Genomic DNA, 22,639 nt, shown 5'->3' with positions numbered 1-22,639 from the left:
GTTGGTGTCTATCTTCTGTACGAACAGGACATCTTCCTCCTGATGTTCTGTCTAAAACCACGCAAAACCAGTGAAGAGAGATGATTTCACATGCTCGATGTCAGAGGGGCTTTGGCTTTTTACCTAGAGTGTACCAAGCCTTTTTGTAAGCAATTCAGGTGTTTATCACTACAAATGGTAAGATGGAGGGCCTCCTGGTTTCCTTGCAGAGGATTTCCAAGTACATGACCTCTTGCATAAAGCTTGGTATGAGCTCATTGGAGTTCTGCTGCTGTTAATCATCAGAGTCCATTCAAGTAGAGCACAGGGTCCTCTGTCCACAGGTTCATGGAGCATTATGCCATGACTGAGCAGGTGAGAAACGACGCTGCCTTTGGCAGAATTGTGTTGCAAGCTACACCTTCATGAATTCCTATTCCTTTCCATTGGCAATGTTTAGGGTCACCTGAGATGGAACAAACATAAGCAAGCAGTAGAAACAGGAAAATAAAACTACTCTTTTCCATAACTGGTGTTCTTAGGTATCGGTTGCTCTTGTCCATTCCATGGCCCACCCTCCTTTCCCCCACTGTCAGAATTTCGAGCAAGAAGAAGCTGTGGATGGGGGAAACATGCCATGTCATGTGGCACTCCAGCTGGTCCCCTACAGTACTAATGCTGGAAAAACTTCCAGCTCTGGTGCATATTGCATGCATATGCATTTAAGATGGAATGGACATGAACACCACGTCTTGAAAAACACTGGTTATGGAAAAAGGTAACACTTTTTTGGGAATTATGGCCAGCGATTAATACTTGTTACCGGGCAGCCTTTTCTAAACAAAGCCTAGCTTAATCTTGTGAGCAGGAACAAAACATAACATGAGAGAGCAGATTTTTAACACAGTAACAAGACGAGATGCATCACTGTAGTGGTAGTCTGGCCTACTGTAGTCCAGAAACTCTGGAAAATGGCTTCACCTTAACTCAGCCAGGTTTCTCTCCTTCAGGGAGTGTCTGTCTTTAAATGTGTCTGAAGTCCTTTGTCTCTTGAGCATGGTTAAGCCAGTTTGCACAACTCAGCTGGACATCAGAGATTGACTTCAACATAGTTGGCTTTGCATCATGTCTGCATCAGGTGTTTGCTGGAAAATATGAACATTAGTGTCCATCCCTTTCCTGCGTACATGCCGTAACAAGCAGGTGAAGGTGTGTAGTGAACAACATAATAAACATTCAGGGTACATTAGCCAGAAATTATTACAAATCAATTTCATGGTCTTCACCTCTGGATATTGACTTACACACCTATTTCCATGTAGCCATCAGGTCAACACGCTACAACTATGTGAATTTCTGTGTGGGACAGAGACATTACCGTTAAAAAGTTCTTTCCTTTGTTTCATGGCCCTATTTCCATACATACAGGGCATATATTGTTTGAGCATTGCTACAATCTAGTCAAGATGTTAGCACTCACTGGCCTAAGACCGATTCCACCAGGTCCAGTGAAGCTTTTGTGGCATGTTTTAGGCAGGAATCCCTAATGAAAATTTGTATAGCTGTCACTTGAAGTTCAGTGTAAACTTTCATCAAGCATGCCTTTTTAGAATCAGCATTGTACTCTGATTTCAATTTGTGAAAACTGTGCTACAATCCATATTTCATTGAGAACCTGCACATTCCACCTGGTAGACTGATTGCTAGTCTCCCCTCAACTGAAAATGTACACAAACCCTCAGAAGAGAGAGAGGTTGGTGTATAAATTTCAACCATGTATGGGCTTTGAGGGAGTTTGTTCTTGGGAGGAGGAAACATAGGAACTTTCCTAAAGTAAAAAAACAACAAGCAGTCAAGTAGCACTTTAAAGACTAGCAAAATAGTTTATTAGGTGAGCTTTCGTGGGACAGACCCACTTCTTCTTCGAGTGGTCCCCATGGGTGCTCCACAATAGGTGTCGGGCTCGCCCAGCGCCGCAGATCGGAAATCTTCCAGCAGTTTCTCCTGGATCGTGCATGCGCCGGCGCGCGCCGCCCTGCTACGCGCCCCCAGCCGCATGCGCGATCCGGTCCCCGCCAGTTCCTTCTCAGCCGCCATCGGCTGCAGACGAAATCCACTCAGGCTAAGGCCAGAGTCAGATTAAATAGTGGGTTTTTTCTACGTGTCATTTGTTGTTTTTGGTTATTAAACAAAAAAAAAAAAGAAAGAGAGAAAGCAAAGACAAAGAGAATATCAGCAAAAAAAAAAAGAGGAGTGGAGAAGAGAAGAGCGGACGTGAAGGCCGTTTAGGCCACCCGCTGCCCCACAGGCCGGTGATCACTAGTTGGGGTGGAAAGGCACGGATTAAGTGCTAAGTACCCTATTAACAGTAAAGGACTCACCGCAATGGCTTCTTCAGGTTTTAAAAAGCGTGAGTCATGCCATGAAGCTATGCCGGCCTCCGTGGGGCATAGCCAAAGCATCCGATGCCTGGGGGAATCACAGGCTACCCAGAAGTGTTCTCACTGTTCTAAGCTCACAGCCAGGGCCAGGAAAGACAGAGCAATGAGGCGTAAAATGCTCTTGTTGATAAGGCTCTCCAGCCGGACTTGCCGGAGAAGCCTCACCCAGAAGGGCCCTCTGGGTTGCATAAGAGGAGGGCAGTTTTCTCTGACCCCCTCAGTGCAGAAATGGAGGAAACTCTCCTTGGCTCAATCCTTGCCGGCGTTTGCAGCAAGCAGGACAAGCGGAGCACACAGCCCCCAGCCGCATACTCAGGCAAGCGGCAGCACGCGTGGCAGAGGCTGAGCCTCTGGTTATACAACAGCCGGCACTCGCGGCACCTAGAGCGTCAGCGAGGCAAGCGCCGGACCCAGTGGCACCGCCACAGGTGTCACCGGCCCCCGCAGCACCAACGGTGCAGGGGCACCAGGCACGGAGCCTGCAGGCACCGGAGGAGGATACCCGCGCGGCACCACAGCTGACGGTGCCGAGCGCGGCGCTGACAGCGGGGCCGAGATCCCTGGCACGGGAGGGGCAAAGGCAAAATCAAAAGCCCAGCACCGCAGTCCATCTCCGGACAGGGCTGCGCTGCTGTTAGCACCAAGCCCTCACCCTGTGATACACACGCCGCACCGAAGGCCTGTGTCTCCACCGGCCCATCCGGAACCTCCTTCTCCGTTCCTGCAACCAGTGTCACCACCATAGTCGTCCTTATCATGCTGGACAGAGACACCACAGGCCTACACCCAGGGGCAGGTCCCCCCTGGCTGCTCAGTACCCCTGTGGGCACTCCCGATCGGGGACAGAAACACAGTTGTCTCAAGGGGAGTTAATTTTAGAACCCCGAGACTTTCCTTCACAATCCTCCAGCGAGCAAGTGTATCATCGACCACAGGAGCCCGAGAGTTCGAGGGAGGTTTACCCTAGTGGTTCCTCCTCATCCTCCCCAGATGAGGCCATGGCCCCCGGGGATGTCTCTCCCCCGGATGACCTTAAACAGTTTCAGGAGCTGCTTAAAAGGGTGGCTTCACGCAAGACATTCAAACGGCAGAGGTGCAGGAGAAACATCACAAACTCCTGGAAAATTTGAGACCCCCGGCTTCATCCAAAATTGCTCTTCTGCTGGACGAAGCCATTCTGGATTCAGCCACTACTATATGGCAGACTCCGGCCTCTGTTCCGCCTACGAACAAGAGAGTGGATAAGAAGTACTTCGTCCTGGCAAAGGGCATAGAGTTCCTCTTCAGTCACCCACAACCAAATTCTTTGGTGATCAAGTCGTCCCAGCAGAGGTCAAAGGCTTCTCAGTACAAATCGGGGGGATCGGACAAAGATGCTAAGAAGCTAGAGCTGTTTGGCAGGAAGGTATATTCTTCTTCGAGTGGTCCCCGTGGGTGCTCCACAGTAGGTGTCAGGCTCGCCCCGGTGCCGCAGCTCGGAAATTCTTCAGCAGTCTCCATCGGGTCGCGCATGTGCCGATGCACATTGGCTCTTCGCGCGCTTACGGTCACGTGCGCAATCCGGTCCCCGCCAGTTCGTTCTCAGCCGCCAACGGCTGCAGATGGACTCCTCTCTGGCTCCAACGTCCGAGACAGATAAATCGTAGTTTTTCTCGTGTTAATAGTTTTAATAGTTCATAGTTAGCTGTTCTATAGTTATTATAGTTTAGTTACCTTGTTAACAGTTCATTTAAAAGTTAGAGACTATCTTAAAGACTGCAGCGGCCGCCGCCGGACGGGCCCGCTACTTTTGTTTGTCAAGCCTCCAAAGGCCAACAGTTATTACCATCACCTAATAGGCTGTTAAGTGTGCTCTTAGCACCTAAGGACTCAGAGTTGAGCTTTAACAATGTCATCCCCCGGCTTTAAGAAGTGTGAATCTTTCCGGGAGGCCACGCCTGCTTCGGATGGCCATAGCAGATGCATACGGTGCCTCGGGGAGACGCACGTTTCCCAGAAGTGCTCCCATTGTTCCAAGTTGACTAATAGAGCTAGGAAAGATAGGGAAATGAGGTTGAAGATGCTGCTATTTGACAAAGCACTTCAACCTGCCTGATCAGAGACAACACATGCGGAGGGCTCTTCAGGATCGCACAAGAGGAAGGCTGCCTCTTTGACCTCCTCTGTGCAGAAGAAAAGAAGAGCTTCGCCTACTTGATCCCTGCCCCTTACTTCTGGGAGCAGGACGAGTGTAACAAAGGGCCCGCGCACGCTGGCTTCTTCCGCTGGTAAACCGCTCAAGGCCCTACAGCTACTGGGGAGACGGCACCAGGAGCCATGCAGGCACTAGACAGTCCGGCACCGGCTACTGCGGCACCGATCGAGGCTCCCCCAGAGGCACCGGAGACGACGGCACCGGGAACGTCGGCACCAGGAGCAGTGGAAATCAGCATGACGCCTGCCACGGTACCAAGCTCACCGATAAGACCACCCGAGAGGGTAAAGGCTAAAACAAAGACCAGGCACCACAGCCCTTCTCCTGAGGTAATTGTGCTGCCTCTGTCGCCACGATCACCTCCGGAGATTCGACGGGCAGCAACACCTTCAGCCTGCCACAGACGTCCATCCCCTTTTCTTCGGAGTCCATCTCAAGGGGCTGCACACTTCTCTCCATCATCTAGCAGAGACCCCTATGAGTATTCCCACAGAGGCTCTCTCCATACGTCGGTATCATCTCGACGGTCTCGACATTCCATGCACCACCCTTACATCTTTGTGTCATGGTCCAGGTCCCCATCACTGGGCCCCTGTCCCTGTTGCTACGACCACCATCATTATGCAGGGCGTCAGCATAGGGGGTCGACATCTCACTGTGGATCTCCGTCGCCTCCCCCTCAACGCCACAGTGTTCAGCTTCCACCTGGGGGAACACCACAAGTTCCCCAATCAGAGTCTGGGTCTAAAGACATTGAACCCCACCTCGAAATTTCACAAAGACAATCACACCAATACAGCCAGGATGCAGAGGAATTGGAGGAGAGATACCATAGTGATGCCTCCTCATCCTTGCCAGACGAGGCGGTGGTCCCTGGAGACGTTTCTCCCCCAGATGACCTGAAACAGTTCAGGAGCTGTTCAAAAGAGTAGCTCAATCCCAGGATGTTCAAGTGGCGGAGGTGCAGGAGAAACACCACAGACTCCTTAAAAATCTCAGGCACCCATCCTCTTCTAAAATAGCTATTCCTCTGGACGATGCAATCATGGAGGCAGCCACTAATATATGGCAAACTCCAGCATCTGCTCCTCCTACCAACAAAAGAGCGGACAAAAAGTCCTTCGTCCCTGTGAAAGGTATGGGATTTTCTCTTTAGTCATCCACAGCCAAACTCGCTAGTGGTCGAATCGTCCCAACACAGGTCCAAATTGTCCCAGTACAAATCTGGGGGACTGGACAAGGACATAAAGAAGCTGGATCTCCTGGGTAGAAAAGCCTACTCCTCCTCTACTCTGTTGCTCCGCATGGCCAACTATGCCGCTCATTTGTCGAACCACAATTTCAACAACTACTCCAAGCTTACTGTCCTCATGGACTTCCTTCCGGAGGATAAATGTCCAATTCTTAAGGCAATTGTACAAGAGGGCTATGCAGCTTCTCCAGCGGGTGTCCAGATTGCATTGGATGTGGCGGACACAGCAGCCCGCGCCGTAGCCACTGTGGTGGTAATGCGGAGGGAGTCATGGCTTCACACATCCGGCATTCCAAAAGACTTACAAGTCAAAATTGCAGACCTCCCCTTCAACAAAATAAAATTGTTTGCTGAATCAACCGACTCAGTCCTACATTCGAGCAAAGACTCCAGAGCGACATTGCGGACTTTGGGAATATATACCCCACCGTTCAGAAGGAAGAAGTTTTATCCTCAGCAACGCCGTTATGGTTACCAACATCAACGTACCCGCTTTCAACGGGGGTATGATTAGGGACGTCATCAACAAACATATTATAAGGGCCCTAGGCGCCGACCTCAGCAGGGCAACACCTCCTCAGGGCAAAGTGCAAGACAGCAGGTTTGACGGGTCTGTCGAGGGCCACGAAGCCAAGACCGTATCTCAGTGCCAATCTCAGTACATGTTTCATCACCGACTCAAGCCATTTAACCCACAATGGAAAAGCATCACTTTGGACAAGTGGGTATTGGAGATTGTAATCATGGGATACACGATCCTCTTCCAGTCGTTACCTCCACCAAATCCTCCCACCGCACCCCTTCTCAGAGACCCCTCTCACTTACCGGAATTAAGGTGGGAGGTGGACCATCTCATATTCATAGGGGCGGTGGAGAGAGTACCGGAGCAATTTCAAGGCAAAGGTTTCTACTCCAGGCACTTCCTGACGGAAAAGAAGACAGGAGGGTGGAGACCCATTTTGGATCTACGAACACTGAACCAGTATCTACGCAAACAGCGCTTCAAGATGACTACAATGGCTTCAATAATCACGGCACTAGACGACGGCAATTGGTTTGCAGCCCTCGACTTACAGGATGCATATTTTCATATCGCAATTCATCCAGCCCACAGGCGCTTCCTCCGGTTCATTGTGGGCACAGATCATTTTCAGTACAGAGTCCTTCCATTCGGCCTCTCTTCAGCGCCCGGAGTCTTCACCAAGACCTTAGCGGTGGTGTCAATATACCTACACAGACAGGGCGTTTTCATTTTCCCGTACCTGGACGATTGCCTACTAAAGGGAACTTCCCGGGCAGAGGTATTCTGGATGATACACATCACCACAAACACATATACCTCATTGGGCCTCATCATCAACTTCTCAGTCAAAGACCGACCCCACGCAAAATATAGAGTTTATAGGGGCTTGGATAGACTCAGTCACGTCAAGGGTGTATTTACCCGAGGCTCGTTTGCATGCCATCGAGTCTCTCGTACAACTACTAACGTACAACCCCACTGTTCCAGTTCTGACGTGCTTACAACTGTTGGGGCATATGGCAACCACCACGTTTGTGGTGCAAAACACCAGGCTGCACATACGAGGATTGCAGCATTGGTTGGCAACCATATACAAACCCTCAATCCACACAGTTCACAAGAGGGTGTCACTTAAAACAAAGACACGAAGGTCACTAACATGGTGGGAAAACCCCAAGAATCTTCTAACAGGGGTGCCCTTCCGCCAACCACAAATTACTGTGTTCATTATAACAGATGCCTCCCATATGGGATGGGGGGCTCACATGGACAGCAAAACCACTCAAGGGTTATGGTCCCCCGCAGAGAAGACACTGCACATAAACATATTAGAGCTCAGGGCAGTGTTCAATGCATGCAGGCATTTTCACAATTATCTGCGCGGAAAAATAGTCGGCGTGAATACCGACAACACCACCACCATGTTTTATATAAACCGGCAGGGGGGAGCCAGGTCTCGTACGCTTTGTGCGGAGGCGGTCCGACTGTGGAACTGGTGCATTGCCAACAATGTAACCATAAAGGCTTCATACCTGCCGGGTGTCCACAACATCAAGGTGGACCAGCTCAGCAGACACTTTGCGCCCACTCATGAGTGGCAGATCCGTTCAGACCTACTTCACCAAGTGTTCCGTAGATGGGGTTTTCCCCAAATTGACTTGTTCGCCACCCGAGACAACAAGAAATGTCCCCAATACTGCTCCAGAGCGGGCATGGGACAGGGGCCTTGGGGGACGCCTTCATGATCCCATGGAAGGGCCCTCTACTTTATGCGTTCCCTCCCACAACACTTATACACAAGGTCTTGGAGAAGGCCAGAAGGGAGAGAGCACGCATGATACTCATAGTCCCAACCTGGGACCGGCAGCAGTGGTTCCCATTGCTCCTACACATGGCTCAGCATCGGCCATTTCCCCTACCAACAGTACAGGACATTCTCACTCAGGCTCGGGGGTCAATACTGCACCCGCATCCGAAGAGACTTCAGCTACAAGCATGGTTAATCCATGGCTAAGCGCCTTAGAGACTACATGCTCAGAGGGAGTACAACAAGTCCTTGAATGTAGTCAGAGAACTTCTATCAGAAAGACTTATCAGCACAAATGGTTGCGTTTTTTCCAAATGGTGCTCCTCCAGGCAACTAATATCCCAGGATGCCACCATACCTACGATTCTGGACTATTTGCTGCAACTCAAACAAAAGGGACTTTCGCTATCCTCTATAAAGGTGCATGTGGCGGCTATATCAGCGTTTCGGCATGAAGAGGATGGATCAACCACATTTGCCCATCCTGTTGTCTCACGTTTCCTAAAGGGGTTGGTGAATCTGTACCCCCCTCGGAAACCAATACCGCCGTCATGGAGTTTAGACCTAGTTTTACACACCCTCTCGGACCGCCCTTTGAACCATTGGCTACGGTCCCCCTTAGACTACTCACCATTAAAACGACTTTCCTCCTGGCAATCACGTCAGCTCGCAGAGTGAGCGAGCTCGCGGCCATAATGTCCACACCACCCTGCACGATCTTCTCAAAAGAAGCGGTGGTCTTACGATTACACCCAGCCTTCATTCCGAAGGTCTCTTCAGATTTTTATATTAACGAACCAATAGGGTTGCCCTCGTTCTATCCTAAGCCTCACAACTGAAATGAAGAGGCACGGCTGCACTTACTTGACGTAAGAAGGGCACTGGCTTTCTACATCGATAGAACTAAACCTTTTCGGAAAACGGACAGACTCCTGGTGTCTATTGCATCCAGGTCAAAAGGAGAAGCGCTATCTTCACAGAGGATTTCAAATCACATTGTGTCTTGCATAAGACTGTGTTACGAGCTTCGCAATACTCCTCTGCCAGTTCCGCCAAGGGCCCACTCTACTAGGGCGATAGCGGCGTCAACGGCCTTCTTCAACGGGATCGCGCTGAGAGATATCTGCAGAGCGGTGACATGGTCTTCCTATGACACCTTCGCCAAGCACTACGCCATGCACAGGATGCTTGATGAGGATACACGCGTGTCGACAGCAGTCCTTTCACAGGCAAGCTGCGCATAAATCGGGTACCCACCTCCTTTTTCGGGGCGGGGGGGCGGTTTCTGCTGGGTAGTCACCTACTGTGGAGCACCCACAGGGACCATTCGAAGAAGAAAGAGAAGTTACTCACCTGTGTAGTAACGATGGTTCTTCGAGACGTGTCCCCGTGGGTGCTCCACTACCCACCCATTCCTCCCCACTTCGGAGCTCTGTTTGTGTGTTTTTTCAGGGGCGTCCGGAGCGGTTGATCAGGAACTGGCGGGGACCGGATCGCGCACGTGACTGTAAGCGCACGAAGAGCTGACACGCATCGGCGCATGCGCGACCCGACAGAGACTGCTGAAGAATTTCCGAGCTGCGGCGCCGGGGCGAACCCGACACCTACTGTGGAGCACCCACGGGGCCACATCTCGAAGAACCATCGTTACTACACAGGTGAGTAACTTCTCTTTCCTCTTCTACCCTGCTGTTGAGTATGGCAAATTATGGGCACACCTAGCAAACCATAATTTTGATAATTACTCCAGGCTTACTCCCCTCATGGATTCACTTCCGGAAGACAAAAAGCCGGTGTTACAGGCGTTTGTTCAAGAGGGCTACGCAGCATCGCAGACGGGAGTCCAGATTGCCCTGGACGTGGCGGACACGGCAGCACGTTCAATGGCTACAGCAGTGGTCATGCGTAGAGAATCCTGGCCCCAGACGTCGGGTATCCCGAGGGACCTACAGGCGAAGATCATGGACCTTCCCTTTGATATACAAAAGCTTTTTGCAGACTCAACCGACTCGGTCCCTCACTCCAGTAAGGACTTGAGAGCTACACTTAGAGCCTTGGACATTTATACTCCCCCATACAGGAGGGAAAAATTTTATCCTCAGCAAAGACGCTACGCTTACAACCACAGTGTGCTCAATATCAACGGGGCTACGGCCAAGGGTGCTATCAACAGCAGCAGCAGTGCAGAACTCCTAGGTGACGTTCTCAACAAAGCCGTACGCCCTCGGATCAGGCCAAAAGGCAACAAGTTTGATGGGTGTGTCGGGGGCTACACTATCAATACCCTCGCTCAATGCCACTCTTATCTCATGTTCCATCATCGCCTCAGATCGTTCCACTCCCAATGGCAAAAGATCACCACAGACAAATGGGTGCTGGAGATCATAGCCATGGGTTACGCGATCCCCTTCCAGTCGCTTCCACCAACGAAGCCTCCCGCCAGGCCTCACCTCAGGGACGCTGCCACAAGGCGAGGCTCAAGCAGAAGGTGAATCATCTTAGGTTCATAGGAGCGGAAAGAGTGCTGGAATAATTCTAGGGGTAGGTTTTTATTCACGCTACTTCGTACCAGAGAAGAAAACAGGAGACTGGAGTCCCGTCTAAGATCTTCGGGGCCTCAACCATTACTTGCGCAAGCAATGTTTTCGGATGATCACAGTTGCCTTGATACTCACGGCACTGGATGATGGAGACTGGGTTGCAGCACTCAACTTACAAGATGCTTACTTTCATATAACAATCCACCCAGCACACAGGCACTTCCTCCGCTTCACGGTCAGCCAGGAGCGCTTCCAGCACAGGGTTCTTCCGTTCGGCCTCTCCTCGGCCCCCAGAGTCTTTACCAAAACCCTGGCAGTGGTGTCAGGCTACCTGCACAGACAGGGGGTGTTTATTTTTCCCATATCTGGGCGACTGCCTGCTAAAAGGGGCCTCAAAGGCAGAGGTCTCACGCGTGATATGCGTCACAGCGGACACGTTTTTCTTCGCTGGGCCTAGTCATCAACCTCGCAAAGTCAAAGTCCGAACCCACACAACATATAGAGTTCATAGGGGCACACACAAACTCTATCACAGCAAGGGTGTACCTAACCGACGCCCGCTTCCGTGCCATCGGTTCACTGGTGCAAGCTATCACATACAGCCCCACGGTGCCAGTCTTAACGTGCTTACAGCTGTTGGGCCACATGGCGGCAGCGATGTTTGTGGTACAGAATGCCAGGTTACACACGCAAAGCCTGCAGCATTGGCTGGCGAGTGTTTACAAACCGGCATCTCATACTGTCCACAGGGGAGTGTCGCCCACGACAGAGGTGCACAGATCTCTAGCATGGTGGGAAAATCCCAAGAATCTGCTAGTGGGGGTGCCTTTTTCACCAACCACAAATTTCTATTTTTCTTACTACCAATGCCTCCCACATAGGATGGGGAGTGCACATCGGCAACAAGGTAACGCAAGGGCTATGGTCCCCTGCGGAACAGACACTGCACATAACCATAGTGGGGCTCAGAGCAGTGTTCAACGCCTGCAAACATTTTCGAGATTACCTGCATGGCAAAGTAGTCGGGATCAATACCAACAATACCTCCACTATGTTTTACATCAATCGACAAGGAGGAGCACGATCCCATGGTCTATGTGCAGAAGCAGTCCGATTGTGGAACTGGTGCATCGCCAATAACATAACATTGAAAGCCTCGTACTTGCCAGGTGCTCACAACGTGAAAGCAGATCAGCTGAGCAGGCGTTTCGCACTCACGCACGAATGGCAGATCCACTCCGATCTGCTACAGCGCATTTTTCGTACATGGGGGGTTCCCCAGATCGATCTGTTTGCCACCCAGTACAACAAGAAGCGTCCCCAGTACTACTCCAGGGCAGGAGTGGGGCAGGGATCCCTGAGGGGACACATGATTTCATGGAGGGGCCCTCTACCTTACGCGTTTCCCCCCACAGCGCTTATCCACAAGGTTCTGCAAAAAGCCAGAAGGGACAGAGCTCGCACGATGCTCATAGTCCCAACTTGGGATCGGCAGCAATGGTTTCCCTTGCTTCTGCGCATGTCGGACCGCCCACCGCTTCCTCTACTGGTGGCGCCGGACTCTACTCACGCAGGCTCAGGGGTCCATAGTGCACCCACACCCTCAGGGTCTGCATCTACAAGCGTGGTTAATCCATGGCTCAGCTCCTTAGAGAGCATGTGTACGGAGGGAGTACAACAAGTCCTGGAATGTAGCCGAAGGACCTCCACCAGGAGGACTTAAAAGCAGAAATGGACTTGATTTACAGCCTGGTGTTCCGCCAAGGAGTTAGCTCCCCTTGACGTTCCTATACCTGTAATATTAGAATACTTATTGGACCTCAAAAGAGGCGGGTCTTCTCTATCCTCGCTAAAGGTCCACCTCGCTGCTATATCAGCCTTTCGGCATACGGAGGAAGGACCCACTGTATTCGCCCATCCTATCGTCACAAGTTTCTTCAAGGAGTTGGTAAGCCTGTACCCCCCTCGGAAACCGCTTCCACCATCGTGGAGTCTGGACTTGGTGCTCAGCACGCTATCGGGTCCACCTTTCGAACCATTAGCCACAGTTCCCCTCCGTCTCCTTACGATGAAAACGACCTTCCTCCCTGCAATTACGTCAGCCCAGAGGGTGAGCGAGCTCGCAGCAGTGATGGCAAAGCCGCCCTGCACAGTATTCTCAAAGGACGCGGTAGCCTTAAGGTTGCACCCAGCCTTTGTTCCAAAAGTTTCTTCGGAGTTCCATCTTAACGAGCCAGTAGTTTACCCTCATTTTACCCGAAGCTTCACAGCTCCAGCAAGGAGGCACGCCTGCATCTCCTGGATGTGAGGAGGGCGTTGGCCTTCTACATAGACAGAGCTAAGTCCTTCCGGAAAACGGACAGGCTTCTAGTCTCTCTCGCTCCCAGGTCAAAAGGAGACGGTCTCTCTTCAGAGAGAATCTGAAAGCACATTGTGTCCTGTATAAAAATGTGCTACAAGCTTCGAAAGACCCCTTTGCTGGCCCCACCTATGGCTCACTCCACCAGGGCGGTGGCGGCGTCAACAGCCTTCTTCAAGGGCATTGCGTTAAAAGACATCGGTAGGGCGGCAACCTCGTCATCCTACGTCACCTTCGCCAATCATTCTGCCCTACGTCGGGTATTCGAAGAGGATACCCGTCTGTCGACAGCAGTCCTCTCGGGGGCAAGCTGCACATAAACCGATTACCCACCTCCTTTCTTGGGTTACTGCTGGGTAGTCACCTATTGTAGAGCACCCACGGGGACTACTCGAAGAAGAAAGAGAAGTTACTCACCTGTAGTAATGATGGTTCTTCGAGATGGGTCCCCGTGGGTGCTCCACCACCCGCCCATCCTCCCCGCTTCGGATCTCTTGTGTAGCGTTTTTCAGGAGCATCCGAGGCGATTGGTCAAGGAACTGGCGGGGACCGGATCGCACATGCGGCTGGGGGTGCATGGGGGGGCGGCGCGCGCCAGCGCATGCGTGATCCAGGAGAAACTGCTGGAAGATTTCCGATCTGCGGCGCCGGGCGAGCCCGACACCTATTGTGGAGCATCCACGGGGACACATCTCGAACAACAATCGTTACTGCCGGTGAGTAACTTCTCTTTCTTCAGACCATAGCCAGACCAGAACAGACTCAATATTTAAGACACAGAGAACCAAAAACAGTAAGCAAGGAGGACAAATCAGAAAAAGATAATCAAAGTGAGCAAATCAGAGAGTGGGGGGGTGGGGGGGAAGGTCAAGAATTAGATTGAGCCAAGTATGCAGACGAGCCCCTATAGTGAATCAGAAATTTCCCATCACGATTTAAACCATGTGTTAATGTGCCGAATTTGAATATAAAAGCCAAGCGGCCGCTTCTCTTTCCAAAACCGTGTGATAATTCCTCTTGAATAACACACATACCTTGAGGTCATTGACAGAATGCCCCATTCCATTAAAATGTTGACTAACTGGTTTGTGGATCTGGAGTGTTTTGATGTCTGTTTTGTGCCCGTTGACCCTTTGTCTAAGGGAGTTAGAAGTGTGTCCAATATACAAAGCATCTGGGCATTGTTGGCACATGATGGCATATATGATGTTAGTAGAGGAGCATGAGAAAGTGCCCGTGATTCTGTGAGTAACCTGGTTAGGTCCAGTGATGGTATTTCCAGAGAAGATATGTGGACAAAGCTGGCAGCGGGCTTTGTTGCAGGGAAAGTTTCCAGGACTGGTGTTCTTGGGGTAGAGACTGTGGCTGTTAGTGATGATCCTCACGAGGCTGGGAGGTTGTCTGTAGGAGAGAACAGGCATGTCACCCAGGGCCTTCTGGAGTGTAGCATCCTGATTAAGAATAGTTTGTAGGTCTTTAATAATTCGTTGCAGTGGTCTGAGTTGGGGGCTGTAGGTGATGACCAGTGGTGTTCTGTTCTTGGCTTTTTTGGGCCGATCTTGGAGTAGCTGGTCTCTGGGTATTCGTCTGGCCCTGTCGATTTGTTGATTTCTGTCATCTGGGCCAGATGAATACTGTGATGCTTCCTGAAGTGGCACACACATGACACAGTATAAGGGCACGACCAACTCTTCCCACCATCATTTCCTTTGTATCTCTAGTGATGGATCATGAAAGGCTCTCTTGCTTCAGCAGTCTCTATTTCCAGTTGCTACCTGTAAAGAGTTGAAAGTAGTTTTTTCTTCTTGTAGTTTGAGTTCCCTTAGTTAAGTTCGAATCTCCAGGGCTTAAAAACTGCAACTGGAGGAAAAAACCTATGTTGGGTGTTGATCCCATAGTAGCTGCTTACAATGCCTGAGGTTTATTTACATTAGCAAAAGGTGTCACATTTGTGAAAGCTTCAACTTGTACACAAACCAGTTAGTCAACATTTTAATGGAATGGGGCATTCTGTCAATGACCTAAAGGTGTGTGTGTTACTGAAGAGGAATTATCACACCGTTTTGGAAAGAGAAGCGGCTGAGCTGGCTTTTATATTCAAATTCGGCACATTAACACATGGTTTAAATCGTGATGGGAACTTCTGAGTCACTATAGGGGCTCGTCTGCATACTTGGCTCAGTCTAATTCTTGACCTTCCCCCCCACCCCTCCACTCTCTGATTTGCTCACCTTGATTATCTTTTTCTGATTTGTCCTCCTTGCTTACTGTTTTTGGTTCTCTGTGTCTTAAATATTGAGTCTGTTCTGGTCTGGCTATGGTCTGAAGAAGTGGGTCTGTCCCACGAAAGCTCACCTAATAAACTATTTTGCTTGTCTTTAAAGTGCTACTTGACTGCTTTTTGTTTTGATGGTGTGTAGACTAGCACGGCTTACTCTCTGTTACTTTCCTAAAGTAAGAAAATCTACTGAGGAAAATGTGTTACATATATGAGTTTATATACAATCGTACATATTAGTTTAATTTTTAAAATCTTTAATTTTATCTTCCCTTGCTATAAGCTTTAAAAATGTTGGATGGTGTTCTGACAGTCATGTAAATTTATTTCTGGTTTATATATGTCCATTGTCTATATTTTTAATGATAAAGTAGATAACTTAATGAAAGTTCTTTCTTAAAGAGTGGCCTTCAGTGTTGTTCTAAATATGTATCAGTCTGTATGCTGTTTATATTGGTACAGGCATCTCCAAAGATGACTACCATGATGATTAGACAAATGTGTAGAAAAAGGTAAAAGCATGGGACTGTGACAACAAAGTACTTCTTATTAATGAGAATGTTTGTATTGTTCAGGTGATCGTTTCAGGTCAGTAATAGATGATGCCTGGTGGTTTGGAACAATTGAAAGCCAGGAACCTCTTCAGCCTGAATACCCTGACAGTTTATTTCAGTGCTACAACGTCTGGTTAGCAAATTTGTCCTTATTTCTCCTTTTAATAAGTCATTTTAATGTAATTTTTTAGTTTTGCATAGAAAGCACTGGTTTAGGTGATTGGGCTCCTTTAATTGCAATAATAAAACTTGTGAAGTGCGTTCATTATGTTATAAAATTAAACATTACATATAATACATTTTAATTGTTTAATCAGTACTGCTATAATTTACACTTAATTTTTTCTTTAAGCTGGGACAATGGTGACACTGAGAAGATGAGTCCTTGGGATATGGAGCTCATCCCAAATAATGGTGTGTATATCTTTAAATGTGTTGCTTGATTTATAAAGTATAGACAGAGGCAGTATATCTTATGCAAATAGTTTTTAAAAATTAAGACTACTGAGTATGTTTATCTGTAAAATACCCAAAAAAAGAAACAAATAAGATTTGTAAAAATAATTGCAATATAACTTCAAGGCTTAAATCACTAAATTACAGTACACATTATTAAAATGAGCCTGACTTGTGACTAAAGTACCTGGATATATAATCATGTTGATACAGTTAATGGAAAAAAAAACCTAAGAGTTTGCCAGTGAGTAGGCCCACTGGGAATTCATAGAGTTCTGTAACCTCATTGTTCTTCAGGCACAAAAGTAATGTTTTAGTGTTGTTTTTTCTGTGGACACAGATCAAAATTGCTCAGCAGTTTGACAGCTGACATTTTATCTGGTCCACATACAGGCTAGAAGGAACAGATGAACCTATTTCTCCCCCATAAAATCAGTGGAATCACATGCTAGAATGCTTCCACTAGTTCTGTACACAAACACAGAATTTTGGGGCAAATTTGTAGAGAGGACTTATTCCCCTTTAGCTGCCAGAATTCCTTCGCTACCAAAAGTGAATCCAGTGGATCCAGTAGCATTATTTTTTCTGTCCATCCTCCCATACTAGGCTACTAAACTCAGAATTGGCTTTTCTTTTTTCAGGATGTTAAAAACTGAATATAGTTTGAAATGTTTTCTGCTATTTTCTGGGAGACTTGCTGATGATGTTGCTTTCGTATTCATAAACAGTTTGATTTTTTTCTTTCTCTCAAAATAGAACTGTGATTCAGTTCAGCCTACTGTACATAAGCTGTTAGTTATTACTTCAATGTTTATATATTTACTCTTTATTTCATTTTAAAGAATAAAGTACTTCTCCCATCCTCTTGCAACTGCTAAAGAAATAATAAGTACAGTAAAATATAAGACACAACCAGCAGCATCTCTAACACAAATCCAGCCAACCACAAACCCAAACATCCCAACGTTGTCCTGTTACACCTGCCCCTGATTCAGCTTTCCCTGCCCAGAAGTCTGGATAATAAGATGGACCTTGCAGTGTGCCCTGAAAATCAACAGGTTCTGGCTAATTTTGATCAAATCAGGGAATTAATTCCAGAACTGGAATGCCCTGATGGTATCCACTCTTATGTCTTGTGCTTCAATTCAAGAACCTCCACTTACCATAGCAATGGAAGAAGAAGAAAGGCAGATTTTAAAATAGGTGGGTCTCAAGAGTTGAAAGCTAAAACCAGTATCTTTAAACTCTACTTGAAAACCTGTAAAACATCACAGCAGTTCCCAGAACATACTAGATTATCCAAAAAAAAAAAAAAATCACATGCTACAAAACTGATCTTGTTTACAGCAAAAATAAAATTTCCCACAAACTGAGCATGCAAGTCCAAAATAAACAAAGTTCTGGCACGATCCAGTAAACTGCATTGCGGGAAACAGTTATCTGGTGACATTTTACATGAAGTATATCAGACCTAGAACAGTATCAAAATTTTATCTTTTGCACAAAAAAATTACACATCTTACACTTTTATTCAGTAAAATGATATTCTGCATACTGCCTATATTAATTGCTCTGTGTTTTTAATAAAAGTATGTTTGTTTTAAAATATAAACAGATGAAAATTTTACAGTGGTCATCTGGGTCTTTTTTTTTTATGGAATATTCCAGCTGTGTTTCCTGAAGAGCTGGGAACTAGTGTTCCTTTGACTGATGCCGAATGCCGAACATTGATCTACAAACCTCTGGATGGAGAATGGGGCTCCAGAACCCGAGATGAGGAGTGTGACAGAATTATTGCGGGGATAAACCAGCTCATGACTCTTGGTAAACATTTATGGTTGAATAATTTAAGAATAGTTCAATATGCAAGCTAACTTTCACGGGAAGCAATTTTATGAATTTTTATGTGAACACCACCATTAACCAAATTGGTAAATGTCATTGATCAACTGCACTGGTCATAAAATCACTATTTTAATTACTACCTTATGAAAAAAAGAGAATATTTTGAGCACAACATTATATATCTGTACAGTGCCTTTAATACACAATCTGAACCAAACTTTCCAAGGTGATTAGTGGTTTTGAATGTTCCTGAGAATCAAGACATTCAAGGTCTCTCAAGTTACATGTTCGAAAACTTTCTGAAAGTATTGAATGCTGCTTAGCCTTTGAAAATCAAGGCCACTTTGATATCTCATACTGAGGACCAAAATCACCGATCAGTCCTGAAAATGGAGGCCCCTATGTTGAATGCAAAAACTGTAACTTTATTTTCAACAAATAGCAAAAAGTATGTATTTGTTTTGTTTGCTAGAGAATGTATTCGGGGTTTTTCCTCAGACAAGCTGCTGTATATTGCAGCCATCATTTTACTTTTCTTTGGGTTGTGAGATGAAAGGGTTTGTAACTTACTGATTAGCAGATAGTTGATTAGCTGATATTTATTGGCAGCTTCTGAAAAGTACAACACTATAAATTCTTTCTACACACAGATCACCAATTCTGCATTAACATAGTTTAAGGTATACATAGTAAGGCACATGTTGAGTAACTTTGCATGCCTTGTGATAAAATGGCTGTTGAAATGTGCCAAATTAATTTTTGTGTCCTTATTTTTAAAAGATGTGAGCTAATATGAACAAAAATTTGGCTTAACAAGTATTAAGGTTGGTTAGGTGTGATATTTCTCTAATCAAAAAAAAAAATCCCACATAACAAAAACCCCGTCCTAAAAACTAGACAATAAACAAGGAAATGTGAAGTTGTGCGCTACCTTGATGGTACCTGAATACCAGTTCAGCATATTTTCTTTGACTTGGACATACTACACCTTCACAAGACCCTTCTTTGTGCCCTCAACAAATATGGAAACACACTACTCTCAACTCATTAATCTCCCTCTTTCAGAATAATACAAACATTGAGTACAGCAGAAGGTAGCAGATTAGCAAATAAAGTAATCCCCTTAGGTACACACATTTCATATGCGCTTGTCTTGTATTTGTGCAACTGGGGCAGAGCTCAGTCCCAACTGCCATCACAGGGGGAGGGGATCCCTCTGTTTCAGGGCTGCTGCTGGTAGAGGAAATTGGCTGAAGGGAGGAAATTCCCCTGTCAAGGTGATTTTCCCCCCTGCTCCCCTGATGGCTGGTGGGGATGAGCTGCAGGAGCCCGGTGCTCCACCAGCCCTCTTCTCCCTTAACAGGGGGATCTGTCCCCACTTCGTTCAAGGGCTGCTGCTCTGCCAATATAGCCCCAGCTGCCGCAGTAGCCAAGGGATGCCCAGCCAAGGGATGCCCAGCTGGTTAGTTTTCTGAGTCCCTCAAGCAGTGGAGAGACAGGAACCAGGCAGTAGCACCCAGCACCCTGCCATTTCAGGAGCCAGGAAACTAAGCAGCCCCCAGAAGCACAAGTCCATTTGTACAAGTGAAGGGAAAGAAAAAGCCTATGAAACCTTCACTAGTTTGAATTTCCTTATGCTCTGGGATATCATTTGTATGGTATTTGTCTAGTCCTAAATTTCTTGTAAATTCCTTTGGACAGGGACTTCAGCTTTTTTAGTAAAAGTCTTAATAATTGTTTTGCACATTAAAATTTGAGAACTTGAAGCTGTGGGGGTGGTAATGCAAAGATTAATGAAGTGATATTTTTTTCCTTAGCAGGCTGAGTCATAAGTGCACCAATTAATATTTTGGAATTGCATATTTTGAATTCTATAACTTACAGATTTGTATCTGCAGCAAAAAAAAATATATATTTTGAATGCACATAGCATGCTTCTCAAGTACAGTCCTTGATGTGTGAAGAAATGGCTTGGATTAATTTCCTATAGTAATCATGTTTATGGAATGTGCTGTAGCATATGCAAGTGTATAAAATTTCATTAGTATTTAAAATTTATAATGGCTTTTTTTGTTTGTTTCTGCCACTTACTGTTTGTATTCTAGGCTTCTAGGGGAGAGAGTGTGCATGTGTGAGAGAGAAAATAAAAGTCTAAAACTATGAAAGGGCTGGTTTTATGTAACATATCGTTGAACTTTCATTTATATTTAGATATTGCTTCTGCATTTGTTGCACCTGTGGATCTCCAAGCTTATCCAATGTACTGCACTGTTGTGGCATATCCCACAGATCTCAGTACCATTAAACAAAGGCTGGAAAGCAGATTTTACAGGTTAGATCCAAATTTGTTACTTCTATAAAATAGTGGCAAACAGACCTTTGTGCTTGTCTTTTTATAGGATAATTTCTAGCAAACAGATAGAAATAGGTTGACTGTGTCCTTCTGTCTCGCCATACATCCATCCTTGAGCTAAGATTCCTTTTCATAAAGTGGTTAAAATGGGAATTGACATCCAAGGTGTTTTTCTTGGCTGTGAAGTTTGGAATATGTGTTGTTTTAAGTGCCCATTCCTGCAGCTGGCTCCACGTGTGTGGATCCAACTGCAGGATCAGAGCAAGTGTGTATAAAGTGATTTTCAAATTACAGTAATTGCATTTATGCTTTTAAAATTAAACTGAAAATATTTAATTACTGTTTAAAGTAATGTATTAAAAAATTGGTAAACTATATCTTTGGGTGCTTGTTCATATCAATTCCATGTTAGGTTTGTCTGCTCTCCACATGCACTGGTGCCAGAAGTTTTTCCCTGACTGTGATGCTTCCTGAAGTGGCACACACATGACACAGTATAAGGGCACGACCAACTCTTCCCACCATCATTTCCTTTGTATCTCTAGTGATGGATCATGAAAGGCTCTCTTGCTTCAGCAGTCTCTATTTCCAATTGCTACCTGTGAAGAGTTGAAAGTAGTTTTTTCTTCTTGTAGTTTGAGTCCCCTTAGTTAAGTTCGAATCTCCAGGGCTTAAAAACTGCAACTGGAGGAAAAAACCTATGTTGGGTGTTGATCCCATAGTAGCTGCTTACAATGCCTGAGGTTTATTTACATTAGCAAAAGGTGTCACATTTGTGAAGGCTTCAAACTGTACACCAAAAACAAAAAAGTGGCATTATGCTAAAGGCGCTCCTTATGGAATTGGCTACTGGCAGCTGGGATCAGACTGCACACAGGAGTGTGATCTCAGTGCAGAGTGCACAGTTGACACCACTGTTGCAATAGTGAAGATCTGCCTCCCCAGCACTGTCCAGCAAGAAAAAGAAGACCAGGAGAGGTTAGTTTCCTGCTCAGAAGAGCAAAGAGAGGGAAGGAATCAACCCTAGACCCACGAAGAGCGGCTCATTACTCCCAAGTGGGAGTTGGGTCCCAGTTTCAGTTGAGTGGGATAAACTTCTCAGGGTTTCACCTGTAGTCTTGGACAGAAGCACTAGAGTCCGACCCTGGAGTCACTTAGGATTATGCAGGATGTGTGGTCCCTCCCAGTGCTGTCTGTACTGCTGATGGCATTCTCAAAGTCTTGGAGTCCAAGTCTGCCTAGAGACTGCTCTCACAGGCTGCTTCTACACGCGCTCGCTCCTGTCAGAGTGGGCATGGTAATGAGGCAGTTCAAAGCAGGCTAATGAGGCACTGACATGCGTAGTCAGCACCTCATTAATATAATGGCAGCCATGCAAATTTCAAGGTGCAGACTTGAAAATGAAGATTGACAGTGAAGATGGGGGCAGCTTCAAAATAAATGCCCCATTTCGACATTCCCTTACTCCCAGTTAGTTTTGTGTGAGTAAGGGAGTCTCGAAGTGGGGTGAATCTACACTGCCAGTCTGCTTTTCAAAGTCTGCACTTTGAAATTTGTATGGCTGCTATTATGCTAATGAGGTGCTTCATTAGCCTGCTACGAACTGCCTCAGAGGCGAGTGTAGAAGCAGCCTCAGTCTCTGTCTGTGCAGCTCAGTTAGGGTGGTGATCTAGCAGCTTGAAGCACCATTCACCAGCAAGATTGTATGGCTTTCATGAAGCACATTACTCCCTGTGACCCCAGTACTGTGGACCAGAGGGCCACTCCCCATCCATATGGTGACAATCAGATGATGCCATACACTGAGATTCTGGATACTGGTCTCCACCCTACAAATGTAAGTCACCGGATTCAGCATTGGTTGCCTGAGATACTGCTGTTGACCAAATAAAGATGCCAGTCACTGGGATCTCAGCGTGGTGGGTCATCACCCACCTTCACATCCCATTCAGAGAAATGCTTTGGGCACAGTTGAAACAGATACTTGGTTGGTCTCTGTACAGTCATAGTCACCAGAGCTTGGCTCCTCTGTCTTGAGCCTCAGAGCTAGACTAAAAG

General features: G+C 46.8%; 1 protein-coding gene across 6 annotated transcripts in view; it reads left to right on the top strand.

Moving 5' to 3' along the window:
* Nucleotides 1–22,639, top strand: part of PHIP (PHIP subunit of CUL4-Ring ligase complex) — a 320,457-nt gene that overhangs the window by 243,804 nt on the left and 54,014 nt on the right. For all 6 annotated transcript variants that reach the window (XM_074990995.1, XM_074990994.1, XM_074990993.1 and 3 more), the window contains exons 28-31: nt 15,949–16,060; nt 16,280–16,341; nt 18,052–18,207; nt 20,440–20,560. In XM_074990995.1, the coding sequence (XP_074847096.1) occupies nt 15,949–16,060; nt 16,280–16,341; nt 18,052–18,207; nt 20,440–20,560 (451 nt within the window). The remainder of the gene's footprint in view (nt 1–15,948; nt 16,061–16,279; nt 16,342–18,051; nt 18,208–20,439; nt 20,561–22,639) is intronic.

Source organism: Carettochelys insculpta, chromosome 3, assembly GCF_033958435.1.
Source record: "Carettochelys insculpta isolate YL-2023 chromosome 3, ASM3395843v1, whole genome shotgun sequence".
NCBI classification, from domain to species: Eukaryota; Metazoa; Chordata; order Testudines; family Carettochelyidae; genus Carettochelys; species Carettochelys insculpta.
Note: the sequence above shows the minus strand (reverse complement) of the source record. Positions and strands in the feature narration are given on the sequence as shown.